The sequence below is a fragment of the Montipora foliosa genome, chromosome 14, assembly GCF_036669935.1.
Source record: "Montipora foliosa isolate CH-2021 chromosome 14, ASM3666993v2, whole genome shotgun sequence".
Classification (NCBI taxonomy): Eukaryota; Metazoa; Cnidaria; class Anthozoa; order Scleractinia; family Acroporidae; genus Montipora; species Montipora foliosa.
The window spans coordinates 5,227,802-5,242,239 of NC_090882.1; the positions used below are offsets into that span (position 1 = coordinate 5,227,802).

Here is a 14,438-nt window from a genome sequence, read left to right on the forward strand (position 1 = left end):
ATCGACGGAAAGATTGTGATTATTATATAATTCCCTCGCCACCGTGACGATAATGGTCCCCTGAAACTTACGATGGTTGTGCTCTGTTACTATCTGCCGTGGTCCACGTTGAATTTGGATGCGATTGGAGCCTTTGAAACGACTTTACGGCTGTCTTCCGTCAACGGATTCGGTCGCTAGTCTCCTACTTTGGTAAGACACAAGAGAGAGAAACAGCTGGGACAGAAATTCCGCGAAATCGCATCAAATCGACCTAGATACCACAACAGACACAAAAGGAACTACAAAGGAGTTAAGGTGAGAAACTTTATTGAAAAATTACCCCTAATTTTGCCTTGCAATTCGATACATCTTTCCTCATACAAACCTTTGTAATTTTGCAATTATGCAAATTAACGGTCATGTTGATAAATTCCGTCTCGCGCGAAGCGTAGAACTTGGGCGACCTGTGGTATAACAAACAATGTTATAGAACCTAAATCACAGTAGAAAACAAACACGTTCTCGTTTAGATTACTCACCTTCCAATTTAGTCTCTAAAGAGAATCGGAGGCTGGCTTTGACTGAATTTTGTCGCACTTGCTTTGAAGAGAACTGTGCTGCACATGCCACGTTTTCGCAAAAAAAAATGCAGTTTGAGGCTGATCGTAACGTTTCAGACAAGTCACTAGAAAAAACCTCCGCAGTCAAGTTTATTTTAAAGTTTTACAATCACCTACTTCCCGGGCGCCGCCATCTTGAATAAATGTGACGTAATTTGTTTACCCTGTTGCTATTTGTGTCAAAACAATAGGACAACCCTATTACATTACAATTATTCAAGATGGCCGAGTTGGGAAATTTGAAAGTGAAAATGAACAATTCTAAAATTCATTTTTCCGCATACAACCATCCTTTAATGAAAAAAAATGTCCAACAATATTTTGTAAACATCATTTCCTCTGGTTTAAACTAATTATACCCTAACATTGTTCCTTTTAAGAGCAGAATGTTTCTAGGCAGCGCCGAATTCACGAGAATGAACGGGCCGTTTAAACGAATAAATGCACTTGTTTTCCACACTATATCGGTGGTTTTTACGTGGCTCCAGTTCCGCTACGTTGGTGAACGAAAGATTAGATCTAACATAAGCTCTTCTGTGTTGGTCCAACAGCATTTGTAAATTATTGTCATTGTTAATTACTCTAGGGTTCGGTTGCAAAAACAAATTCAAAAGAAAGCCTTTGCTTAAGACTCGTTTTCAAACAGAGGCGGCCGTGAGTTCGAAATACAGCCCATTGAACCTAATACAACATCTAGTCAGCTTCGCCTTCAGCTTCGTCTTCGTCATCGTATTCTCCTTCTTCCTCGGCCGTGGCGTCCTGGTACTGTTGGTACTCGGACACCAGGTCATTCATATTGGACTCGGCCTAAAAGGACAGCGCAAAGACTGGGTGAGTTTGTTTTTGTTTCGTTTGGAATCACGTGGCACCCTTCACATATTTTTCCATGGCCCTATAAGGCCTACAGGTAACGTTTCGCCCTTCAAAACTAGGCTTCTTGATTGAAAGGCGATTACGATGTCTATTGAGCCACCAAGACCTATGTAACATTATAGCTAGAAATTTTTCTATGAAAGCCAGAAACAAGTAACCACAAACCAGTGCTGTTTTCATTGTGCGTAAGATTCGATGAGGTTTTTGTAGCAGCAACTCGGAGCAAATTTTGTGGCTGCACGAATGCACCATGCCTCGAGCAAGATCGAAATCTTTGACTATCGCTGCAACAATTCGCGGTAAAAGCGTACCTACCCCGAGAGGGTACTAACCTCAGTGAATTCCATCTCGTCCATTCCCTCTCCTGTGTACCAGTGCAAGAAAGCTTTTCTCTTGAACATAGCAGTAAACTGCTCGCCGATTCTCTTAAACAGCTCTTGGATGGCGGTACTATTACCAATGAAAGTCGAAGACATTTTGAGCCCGCGGGGAGGGATGTCACAAACAGCGGTCTTGACGTTGTTGGGAATCCACTCCACAAAGTAGGTACTAGTAAATTAATTAATCAATCAATCGACCGATCAGTTAGTTAACCTACCAGCTAGCAATAGGCCACTTTCAAAAATACCATAATACTCTGTTTGCCCTGCAGAGTTTTGCGAAAGCATTATCTCCAGTTTCTCTTGGGCCTTAAATGGTTTCAAGAGAAAATAAAAACAACGCTTATGCAAAATTTGGAGGGCAAACAAGGAGTATTATGGCATTTTTGAAAGTGAATGAAGGGGTAGTTTCTAAAGAAACTGTGGTGCTGCGTCGGTGGGGAAGTAGTATACAAAAATTTGGTTTATCAACGGAGTTGATAATGTAAATTGACCACCGTACAGAGATTCTAAAAGCTGACGTTTCGAGCGTTAGCCCTTTGTCAGAGCGAATCGAGGGATTATGGGTTACGTGTAGTTTTTATAGTAGAGTAGGAGCTACGCTATTGGTGGTAACATGGCAACGTGAAAAGTAGGAATATATTAGTTAAATGAAAAGCGTTCGTTGATACCGTGAGGATTAAGGGTGCCGATTTGAAAGATGAATTTTTGTTCCAGATTCTTGCGGCTTTCCGTCGTACTTAGATGTAGGGAAAGGCCGCAGATAGCCATGTGTTTTTTGGAGTGGTTAGGCAGATTAAAATGGCGAGCGACTGGCTTAGATGCATCCTTGTCATTCTTCTCAACATCGCGAAGGTGTTCGCGGAATCGGTCACCTAGTCGTCTACCTGTCTCACCAATGTATAATTTATTGCATAACGTACAGGTTATGCAATAAATGACATTTGCGGAGGTACATGTGAAACGATCGGTGATCTTAACAGATCGCTTAGGTCCCTATATCTTGCTAGTGTTAACAATGAAAAGACAAGTTTTGCATCGTGAGCGCGCGCATTTGACAGTGCCGGGTTGCTCGTTGGTTTTGAGCGCGCCTCTAACAAAAAAGTTGCCTACGTTTTTGTCGCGTAGGCAACTTTTTAGTTAGAAGCGCGCTCAAAACCAACGAGCAACCCGGCACTTTCAAATGCGCGCGCTCACGATGCAAAACTTGTCTTTTCATTGTTAACACTAGCAAGATATAGGGACCTAAGCGATCTGTTAAGATCACCGATCGTTTCACATGTACCTCCGCAAATGTCATTTATTGCATAACCTGTACGTTATGCAATAAATTATACATTGGTGAGACAGGTAGACGACTAGGTGACCGATTCCGCGAACACCTTCGCGATGTTGAGAAGAATGACAAGGATGCATCTAAGCCAGTCGCTCGCCATTTTAATCTGCCTAACCACTCCAAAAAACACATGGCTATCTGCGGCCTTTCCCTACATCTAGGTACGACGGAAAGCCGCAAGAATCTGGAACAAAAATTCATCTTTCAAATCGGCACCCTTAATCCTCACGGTATTAACGAACGCTTTTCATTTAACTAATATATTCCTACTTTTCACGTTGCCATGTTACCACCAATAGCGTAGCTCCTACTCTACTATAAAAACTACACGTAACCCATAATCCCTCGATTCGCTCTGACAAAGGGCTAACGCTCGAAACGTCAGCTTTTAGAATCTCTGTACGGTGGTCAATTTACATTATCAACTCCGTTGATAAACCAAATTTTTGAAACTGGCCTATTTCGGGGGAAGTCAGTGACTCAAAGCGAAATAGGGGAATCTTTGCTGAAGTCATGGTATGCCTTTTGTTTCATTAACATACGAGTTTTCTCACAGAAGAAGGCATCATATCACGCTATTTATAAATTGACTTTAAAAAGTAAAAGAACTTGTTAAACTTTGATAAGGATCGAATATTAAGCCTTTTCGCCTTGATAACAAGCCAGTCATTAGCCATAAAAAACTAATGAATTATTGGATAGCAAAAGAGGCTAATGGTCCCACATATTCCTTGAAAATTTTCGAATTTCCAAAGCATCATTGCTCAGAGATTATCAGGTATATCGCGTTCAAATTTTCAGAGATAGCTCATTATGCAATGCACTTTCAATATTCAGTACTTTATTCTCGGCTGACTGATTAGAAAACAATAGCCTTGTGTTAATGAGCCCGAAAATGTAAACAAAGATTCCGGACTCTTTAATGCAGAACGGAAGGTTTAGCGGTGATGCGAGACATGATAAAAATGGACTGATGCACAAATAATGTATCAATATACAAATCATTCTCGTTCCAATCGCTTTTTTTTTAGCCGGCAGGGCCTAAGCACGAGAAAACGAAGAGCTCTGGATACATACGATTTGCAGTCCCAGATTCTGTGACTTCCGGAGATCGTGTATGAGTCGTCAATAGTACTAATAAAACATGGCGGTGCTCAGAAGCATTACATTTGAAGAGTCTCTATGTCCATTTTACCGAATGACTTCGCGCCAGCTGACCCCATCGCGCCATAATATAGGCCACCTTTACTTCCGGTTCAAGATGTTATTATTCGCAAGCTAGCCAATGGAAAAAAAAATTCCGATGTCTCCAGAGCCCTTCGTTATCTCGCGCGAAGACCTCGCGGGATAAGTGAAACGATAGGATTGAGGAGCGAGAATGTATATAAATATATTAAACATGGCAGACATTTAGAAATGCACACACAAACCTGTTTTTGTTTTGAACATTCAACATTTGCTCATCCACCTCCTTCATTGACATTTTTCCGCGGAATACCGCTGCCACAGTAAGATAGCGGCCGTGCCTCGGATCACAGGCCGCCATCATGTTCTTTGCATCGAACATTTGTTGCGTCAGCTCTGGTACTGTCAACGCGCGATACTGCTGTGAGCCGCGGCTGGTCAGCGGCGCAAAGCCAGGCATGAAGAAATGAAGGCGGGGAAATGGGACCATGTTTACAGCTAGTTTCCTCAAGTCGGCATTTAGCTGGAATAATGCAGAAAAGTGACGCAAGTAATTTTACCTTGCACAATAACTGATATATTCTCAGTAAATGTTACCAGAAGCATGTGAACTTTAAGCGTGTCACTTGCTACTGTTTTCCTTGCAACAAAATGCTGGGTATTTTGGGACACCAATTTTATGCCCAAATATGGACAAAAAGAAGATCGAAGCTGCACGCGGGGAAACCTTACTTTCAATGCTTCTGATGTTACGCAGATGGCTGCCATGTAGTTTCCAAACGAGTAACTATGCGTTTTACACGTTTTAATTTTCCAATTGAATGCAACGTCCACAATTGATTTGAGGTTCCACTTCCAACGTTCGTTGGTAGATCAAGTTAGGTTAAGTTTTCTGTAACGTACAAAACCTACCGGTAGTTCAACTCTGACTACAGGAAATGACAAATGTAGCGGTTAAACTAACCACAAGGTCCGCAGATACATAGCGTGCTGCGGTAATTACATTAAAACTAGTTTTTTGTGAGATGAGTCTCATTCTCTCTTGGTAAAACCTTAATTGACACACAGAGAAAAAGACGATGAGTGGCTCTGTAAAGGTTTAGTTTCCCTAACTTGTCAGCGGCTGCATCATTTCCTCGATTAAGCCGACTTCACGGAGACAAAATGGTGTTCTTATTCAAGTATTGTTTTGCCGAGACTCTGTTGCAAGTGATGAGAAAGTGTAAAATTCACTGGATTTTCTCGCGGCTATTGATCTCTCCCCGTTCGACCTGTCGCCAAGCAAACACTCTACTCAACTTTAATTAAGTCTTGTGTAAACGGATTGGCGTTTTTTACTCGTTGAGTTCATCGCTGTTACTCTGGGTGATTTCTCTTGCAACAAAAGTTGTCAAGTTGTCTAAGCAACGTTTCTCGCAATGCGTCGCATTCTCAACGATCAGAATACGTTTTTATCCGCTGATTCCACAAAACCGGTTGCAACACGAATTGCAGGAGATGACGCTTGAAAACTCATTGCAGGGTAGCCAGAAGTGATGCGCCGGTTAAGCAAAACCGACTTCTACTTCTTGCAACAATTTGCGGCAAAAATTTGCCTAATATGTCTGTGCCAGGGTATGCTACACTAATAATTTTATGTATAACTTGTGTTTCGACAAAATTGCTTGACAAAAAATACGAAAAATAGACCAGAACCATCGAGTGGGGATAAATTGACAGTAGCGTTTCGAATAACCACCGCTGACTCACCTGACCAGGAAAACGCAGGCACGTAGTCACGCCACTCATAGTGGCGGAAACCAGATGATTCAAGTCCCCGTATGTGGGGTTGGCCAACTTGAGTGTCCTGAAACAGATGTCATACAGAGCCTCGTTGTCGATGCAATAGGTTTCATCGGTGTTTTCGACTAGCTGATGAACTGACAAAGTAGCGTTGTATGGCTCCACGACGGTGTCAGAGACCTAGAAAGAAGAAACGTGTTTTCTCAAATTCATGGGGACTCGCGGAAGATCCGATAGCAAACAGGACGAGACCCGACAAGGACCCGACAATTACACGGAAGAGACCCGACAGAGGCCTCGGGTGGGGGTCCCGACAGAGAGCATCAGACTATCCTGCTGGAAGACGTTGGTGCAACTACAGCCGGACAACAACATTCAAACTCTTATCGGCAGGAGCCCATGACTAAGAGCGAACAACTCCACTACTAAGCCTTTGTCACGGCATTTTTACAGACCAATCTATTTATAGACTACCTTTTCCAGTAGTACGCTATGACGTCAAGTTAGTTTCTTGGGATTGGTCATCGGGTTCCTGCGGAAGCCTTATTTTCGGGAAATTCAATCTTAAAATAGATCGGTCTGTGAAAACTTCGTGACCGGAATATAAGTCTGTTGCTCGCTCCTAATCGTGGGTTCCTGGTCTTATTTCAGTAATAAATGACGAGAAAGCTTTGCTGTTGAAATTTCATCTGCATGTGGTTGAACTTTTAAGTCTTCTCGGATAGGGACTCTGGACCGAAGGCTCCGTTTCACATCAGCTATTCATCAACCGATGCAATGTTCGCAAAGAGTAAGACACGTTTTTTTCCTGTTTTGTAGACCGGTGTTGCAAAGAGTACCCAGTGATTGGAGCTTGCGCTGTTGTGTGACCTTAGCAAGGTCACCGTCAGCCTCGCCTCCACTCAAAGGCGAGGTTACAAGGCAGAAATTTGTTAAATGACCCTTCCTGGCGGATTACGGTAGTGCTCAGTTTTCTGGATTAAGCTAACGTTGTGTTCGCCCTTACCTTTGGCGAGGGAACCACGCTGAACGAGTTCATGATCCTATCAGGGTACTCCTCGCGTATCTTAGAAATCAGCAAGGTGCCCATACCAGACCCAGTCCCTCCTCCTAATGAGTGAGTCAGCTGAAATCCCTGAATGCAGTCGCAGTTTTCAGTCTCCTTGCGGACCACGTCCAGAACTGACTCCACCAGCTCGGCCCCTTCAGTGTAATGGCCCTTAGCCCAGTTATTCCCTGCGCCGCTTTGACCTGTAGCGATGCGAGAGTATAGTCAATAAATACTGATATTAGACTGATATAGGGCTAATATTGGGCTTTTATAAGGCTAATATTGGGCAACTAGAGGGCTGATGCAAAACTAAGATAAACAAATCAGCCTAAGCAATTGCCCTTTCGGGTAGTCTTGCGGCCTGATTTAGGAAGAGCGCAGCTCAGGAAGATCAGGCCAAAAGCATATATAACCGGGCACAGTGCCTCAGTAATAACCTGGCAATCGATTCATGATATGGTATATAGACCGAATGCATAAATGGCGGCCAAAGAAAATTCCTTTGTTTATGTGCTAATTAGCCTCACTAGCCTCGTTTGCATGGACAAAATATAACAGAAATGTTGCTTGAGAGCGAGGCTAGTGAGTCTCATTAGCACATAAACAAAAAAATACATTTTTGGCCGCCATTTATGCATTCGGTCAATGGGGCTAATGAAGGGCTAATACAAGCATAAGGTAAGGCTAACGTAAGGCCAATAGAATTATCTTAAATTTCACAAATGTTAAAACACAATCTGGCCAGTAATAACAAAGATAATGAAGCAAATCAATCAGAACTGGTGGGCAACACAGAATGAAGCGTGCGCAAAGCACGTGTTCGTGGGTAACATTAACCCTATTTAATTTGCTATGTGCTCATGCTTCATGCTTTAATTCTTCATTACATTATCTGTGGTTACACATATCTTGGGTTTGGGGCCATCTCGAGGGTAAATGGCTTGGGTTTGGTTTAGCTCAGATCTCATGTTACCCTTGGGGATGCGGTTACACAGTAAAAGACTCAACTCAAAATAATAGGGTACAATTAATATAATTGGGGATCTTCGCATGTAAGCTACGTTCTGATTTTTGATCGGCCAAGGCACCTCAGGGAGCAGATAAACCGTACTTTTCATTTAAGGAACTGTCATGGGAAGTTCTTTTGTTCTTTTTTATGTATCCATGGAAATAACCCTAGGGTAGTTTCGGTCTAAGGAAAGCAGTTAATTATTATAGTTTTGTATCCTTAATAATAATAATACTTTGTTTCTCCTCGGATTTTCAGAGTAGCTAGTAGCTAATATCTCCGAGCATTTAACATATACAGTTGTTAAGAATCCCAACTGGCGGAAGGCAAACCAGTTGGCTATTTTACAAGTGCACCAGGAAGTTGAACCAGGGACTACCTGAAACAAATTCAGGGAGTGGTCAGAACGCGGTGTTGAACCCGGGATCGCTGGATCTCGAGGCACAGGCCCTAACCACTCGGCCACTCGTAGCCGTTGCTGTCGTCGTTTCTCGGAAGTTTAAGAAACGATTATAGCGGTGGCAACGACAACAGCAAACAATTCTACCAGTGGTTAAAAGGGAAAAAATAATCGTGCAGCACGTGCTGCACGTGCTGCACGCATTTTAGCACATAATTTTGCGGTTCTCTGCTTAACAACAACTTGAAATCACCAAATTTGAGGTTTTGACGACGACAAGGTGAGCATGCAAATGCTTACCTCTCATTTTCTATTTTAACTCTTAAACTGCAAAATCGAAAAAGAATAGCAATAGCGCAACGATCTACGACGCACGTCGCCGTCGTTGATCTTTAAGTAACTTTTTTAAGTTCTTTCCACATCGTGGTATCTGAGTACTTTGGCTCCAGTAAATTAGTAAATTTACTTTACATAACATTTTACAAGAAGTTCAGGTCATGAATTCTTTAGCTCGTAAAGAATTGATTACAAGGTCCAGTTCCTCCAAACCAAAAATGACCGTTTTTATGCTGGAGACGCATAAGCTATCCACTAAAGTATGTCTTCGAAGATCCACTAAACTGGATAGTTCTTCCAGACGCAATAGAAGAATTTAGCAGACGCAGAAAAAATGTCTAGACGGATTATGCGTCTTATAAAGTTTGTTCCGTCTTTACAGCAGACGGATAATATGAGAGACGCATAATTCTGCTCATGGACGGATTATGCGTCTCTATAGTATTAAAAGGGCCTTTTTTACAACCAAAGTTATAAAAGGAATGACCAAGTCGCAAATTGGTTGTATTATGGTCTAGCTCAAATCGTAATTAAAGAAAACAGACTAAGTCAAACTTTCAGATTGAATATGACACATTTCAAGCGAATATTATGGCTTTTCAAAATGGAAATATTTTGTCTTACCAAACACAAAGTTGTCTGGGCGGAATAATTGTCCGTACATGCCAGCCCGGACTGAATCCATCGTACCTGGCTCCAAATCCACAAGTACTGCTCTTGGAACATACTTTCCCCCTGAAAATAAAATAAATTTAGATATCAGACAAACTCAGTAGGGCACCTGCATGATATACAAATGAAAAAAATGTTTGGGTTACCAGACAAAACACACGTTCATTATTCTCTTTTTAGCCAATGGCGTTAGCGATGGAATTTGATTTTATGTATCTGAAGAAATTCCGAATCTCGTATAAATTATATGTTACGCCGTAATTGCAGTTTAGTTCATCAGGTTATGCGAATACGGTTTTCATTACTTTTATTACAATCTGTTATTCGCTTTTTGAAAAGGGGCATTTAAAAAAATTCAGAATAGGGAGGATGTGTTTAAAGAATATAACATTAAATTAGACAACAAACATTGTTTTCAAAGCTAACGATACTTCGATATTTTTAAAAAAGGACTGGAGAAATAGACCACTTTCGATATATTAAAATTCAGTCCTAAACAAAAGGCATCATCTCGAGGCTCTGGGGAATAAACTCATACAAATCCTTATATTTATTCCCCAGAGCCTCGAGATGATGTCTTTTGTTTAGGACTGAATTTTAATATATCGAAATTGGTCTATTCAGTGACAACTGGCCATTTTCTCCAGCTGAAAAAAAAAACAACTTAAAGACGCAAGCGAGTCATCGAAATTGTGAAAAAAATAAACCGGCTCTCGCCATAGATTGTCACTTTCACTTTTAGAGCTCAAATTCAAACGAATCAGGGAGAAGCAGGAAATGAAAGAGAGCTTTTAATTTTGATCGCGTTTACAAGAAACAGAAAATAAGTACACAATGGCAGACTCGTGCGTTTTACAGACGCATGGGAAATATTTTATTATATTTGCTCTCTCCATAACTAACAGGCAAGAAATACGACAAAATAGAACAAGTTTCCAAGATTTTGGCACAAAGCGAATTTCCGTTCTCCGTAAATGGCGACGCTAAATCGGCGTTAAAAACTTGTCACACCCTCCAAAACTTAATAAAACATTTTTTTCCTGTTATTACTGTAATCTGTACCTGTTGCTTCGTTGTAATAAACGTCGACTTTGTTGAGTTGAACTTGTGAATCGCCATTATAGGATCCAGTTGGATCGATGCCGTGCTCGTCTGAAATCACCTCCCAAAACTGTGATCAATGCAAGTAGATGAAAAAATAACACACCACCGAGTATGTAAGCAAAATTGATGACTTAGGCTTCAGGTATGTCATCTGAAAATAACTACCCGGTGTTCAAACCATTTTGAATTATTCCAAATGTCTTGGGGGGTGGGAGGGGGGGCACTTTTGTTCAACAACTATTTACAGTTGTAAACTGTCTTGGAAATAAACTGGTATGAATCGAATGCAAATTTTGATAGAAATTTGATACTAATAGTCCTCGGCATAACCTAAAGATCATTTCACGTCGTTGCCACGAAGAGATCGACAAAGAAATGTGCAAAAATGTAAAAAGTACGTTCAGGGCGTGCGAGACCATTATGTTTGCTCGTTAATTATTTTCTGTGTTCTAATTCGAGGTCACAAAGACGTCATCGAGTGATTAGAGTGATTTACAAACGAATGCTCCCGGCGGTTTTTGAAGTGAACGGGATAAAATATCTTCGGTTCAATTCAACTCTGTATCGCTTTTATAAATAGTTAACTGATAGCCTTCTCCAAGTTGAGTTTCCAAATTCTGTTACATCTACTTGAATAGTTTTTTTTTCTATTCACGGAAACAAATTTGCCTCACGCTTTCAACACTGGTCTAAATTTTTTTTCCGAAAATTGTCCCGGTTGCTGAAAATCTAGGCATGGAAATTCAAGTTAACTTTCAAAAGTTAAAATGAAAATTAGATGAATATGCACGAAGTGTTCGGGAACGATTTAGAAAGAATCTACTTCAAATGTCTACAGCAAATAGGGACTACATCGACTTTTCTTGTATGTCATGTCTGCGTAACATAATTTTTCATGAAACTTACTCTGCTTACTTACTATGACTATGAAACTATGACAGTTAATTATAATTTTGTTTGATTCACACACGCCAACCATCGATTATTATGTACCTTTGTTCACAACTTGTTAAACTGCTCGGGCAAATATTGATAACATTACTTTAAAACCAAACAAACAACAATTGTAAGCGATTGTTAGCAAAGTCAAAATTAACCCGAAAGTATTTTGTTCCAAACCTAGGTGAATAGACAGAATACAGCTTGTAATATTTTCTTTCGCTAGCACACGAGACAGAAATATTATCATGATCATAGATAAAAATTATTCGAACTTCTAAGGGTGGGGCCGCTGAAGCTTGAAAGAAAGTAACGTTAAAATCTTAACAAGAAGTAAAAGAAATAAACCAGATTTTTAAAAAGCGATCATGATACAATGAAAAAGAAAAACGAATGTCTCCTAATTTTTATGGTGGCGATCTCAGAAAATATATTTCCGAAAATGAAATGTATTCATATGAAATGTAAATCATTTACAGCAAAGAAATTGAAAAGTAGACACCCAAAATAAAGGTTTCTATTATAAATGAGAATTTCTTGTCAACATTTCCATACAATTTCGTAATAAAAAATCTGAACCATTCGTATTCGTACTATACTTTTAGTGATGAAATCCTCGAAGCATTTACGATATAAGAAATAAATTAAAATTGTTAAGACCCACTGGCTCGATATAAAAGGATTTTAAAATGCACGTTGAATGTACATGTACTTCTGTCAAAAAAAAATCCTAAGAAATATAGGTATGACATGGGAAAAATCATTTTCTTACCTTCGCTCCAATCTGATTTCCACACTGCCCAGCTTGCAAATGTACTATTTCCCTCATATCGACTGAGAGGTCAAAAAGTGATATTTTTCACCAAAGTAATTCGTTCGCTTTGATGGCAAGATTTAACTGAAGGCGTTGTCAAATGAAAGACATCGATCATAAATTGTCTGACGCACTGTGGTCAGGTGATAGTTGTTATGAAATGAATTTTATTTATGAAAAGCTGCGACAGACGAAGATTCGCCATCGCATAATTAACATCGGGTCGAGTGTTCATATTTAAAGCTCGTAATTTCTTTTTGACTTTTCAAATACTAATTAACCAGAGAAATTATTTATAAGAAATTACTTATGCCAGTTTTCGTTTATTTAGAAATTATGCTTTTAAAACACTTGCTATCCAAGACTTATTAACATACAAATTAATGCAAAAATTCATAGCGATACTGGTGACCGTCATGTCGCGATACTACGTGCGCGATACTACTGTTCTTTGCTCTCGGAACACCAAGAATATGCTCAGTTAGCAATTGTAGAAAAACCGAGGTGTTACATTTTTCATCATAGCTTACGAAATAACCATCTTTTGGTGAATAACTCACATTTGCAGGAACTACAAAGAAACCTAGTGACGTAGGAGTTATTACGAACAATAATTTGTCGTTTAATGATGATATTAATGAAATGTGTACAGAGTGTTTTTGCTCATGTGACGAGAAGCCACATCTGCATACTAAACCAAAAGGAGAATTCCATAAAAATATAGTTCAATTCCCAAAAGAATGTTTCACCTCCAACATGGCCACTGGTTCTGTTTCGGTGATATCCTTAATAACGAATCTAGATTGATTTGATAATATGTTATCATAGGTTATAATATAGGACCTGATCTAGGTCAGTCGTAATGTTAAGATGGCCAAAAAATTATCAGAAAATATAAATTATTCAATCAATAAACTTGAGCAATTAAATTGATATTTCAATGCCTTGGCAGACTATACTAGGGCGTGCTATCACACATGCACTTTAATTTTCGTGCCATATTCAAAGTACTTGAAATGACTGCTTTCTGCATCTTTTGCAATACCACTCTTTCTTTCTTTCTTTCTTTCCCATCAGCTTCCTCATCACTGGATCCAGTTCTTTAGACCACCCACCACCGAGGACATCCATTATGATGTTATATTGTTCTACGGCATAGCCTGGGTACTGTTTTTTAAGTTCCCATCGCAAGGGTGCGTACTTGGCAGTTTTTTCTTGATCTTTTCGTTCACGGTTCTCTGGCCAGGGACAACTCATTTCCAACGTAGTAAATTCTTCTCTTCATGGTTAGTAATTCGAGTGTCAATACGATTTGCTTTCAGTTCTGTGCTCTCTCCAAACACTGGAACATCCCAAAAAGGCTCCACCTTTCCATTTGCGTACTTGGTTTCGGTTGAACAAGAGAATACCACGGTGGCATCTTCTCTACGAGCTCCATATCTTTAAGCATTTCAAAAAAGCAATCTTTAAGGCTGCGTTATGTCGCCATAGATACTTACTCTGGGCAAAAGCAGGGCACCCACAAAGTACATGTTGGACTGTTTCGAGGCTGTTATTACAAAGTCTACCGATCACCATTTTATCTGATTCGGGCCTGTTCGAGTTTTCTTCCCATGGTATACCCGTGTAGGTAGAAGCTGCTTATATAGTTCAACCATCCCGAGAATAGTGTATGAAGAACTCCAGTGTCTCAACCACGCAAAACAATCCTTGACTCCAATGTTGTCATCATCCTATCGTTGTGTGGTCAGCTTCCCTTGCCACTTCTCTTCTCTTACTGTTTCCTTTAGCTGCTCTACCTTAGTCTTCTTTAACTTAAAGAAGACTAAACACTCCCATCTTTGTATGAAGTACGTTCGTACTATTCGCCGTGCACGCAAAGGGTTCTGGTTATTCCAACTTAAGCGCAAAAGTAATCCTTGTTTCTCAGCAAAGTTTTTGCCATCTTTCACAAG

General features: G+C 40.1%; 1 protein-coding gene across 1 annotated transcript; it reads right to left on the minus strand.

The window, feature by feature from the left end:
- Positions 1-873: 873 nt before the first annotated feature.
- On the minus strand, positions 874-12,603 carry LOC137984375 (tubulin beta-4B chain-like). The gene is made up of 8 exons (XM_068831555.1): positions 12,442-12,603; positions 10,689-10,797; positions 9,579-9,689; positions 7,165-7,409; positions 6,126-6,338; positions 4,622-4,899; positions 1,808-2,024; positions 874-1,409 (listed from the first exon to the last, which is right to left on the minus strand). Exons 1-8 carry the CDS (start codon positions 12,496-12,498, stop codon positions 1,296-1,298), a joined length of 1,344 nt encoding a protein of 447 aa, XP_068687656.1. The 5' UTR covers positions 12,499-12,603; the 3' UTR covers positions 874-1,295.
- Between the last annotated feature and the right edge of the window lie 1,835 nt (positions 12,604-14,438).

Excerpts from the sequence above, each read along its gene's own strand:
- LOC137984375 (XM_068831555.1), bottom strand. The coding sequence starts at position 12,498 with ATGAGGGAAATAGTACATTTGCAAGCTGGGCAGTGTGGAAATCAGATT. Across the intron at positions 7,410-9,578 it reads CCCAGACAACTTTGTGTTTG|GTCAAAGCGGCGCAGGGAAT; the intron begins GTAAGACAAAAT and ends GCATCGCTACAG. Across the intron at positions 2,025-4,621 it reads AATGTTCAAAACAAAAACAG|TACCTACTTTGTGGAGTGGA; the intron begins GTTTGTGTGTGC and ends TTAATTTACTAG.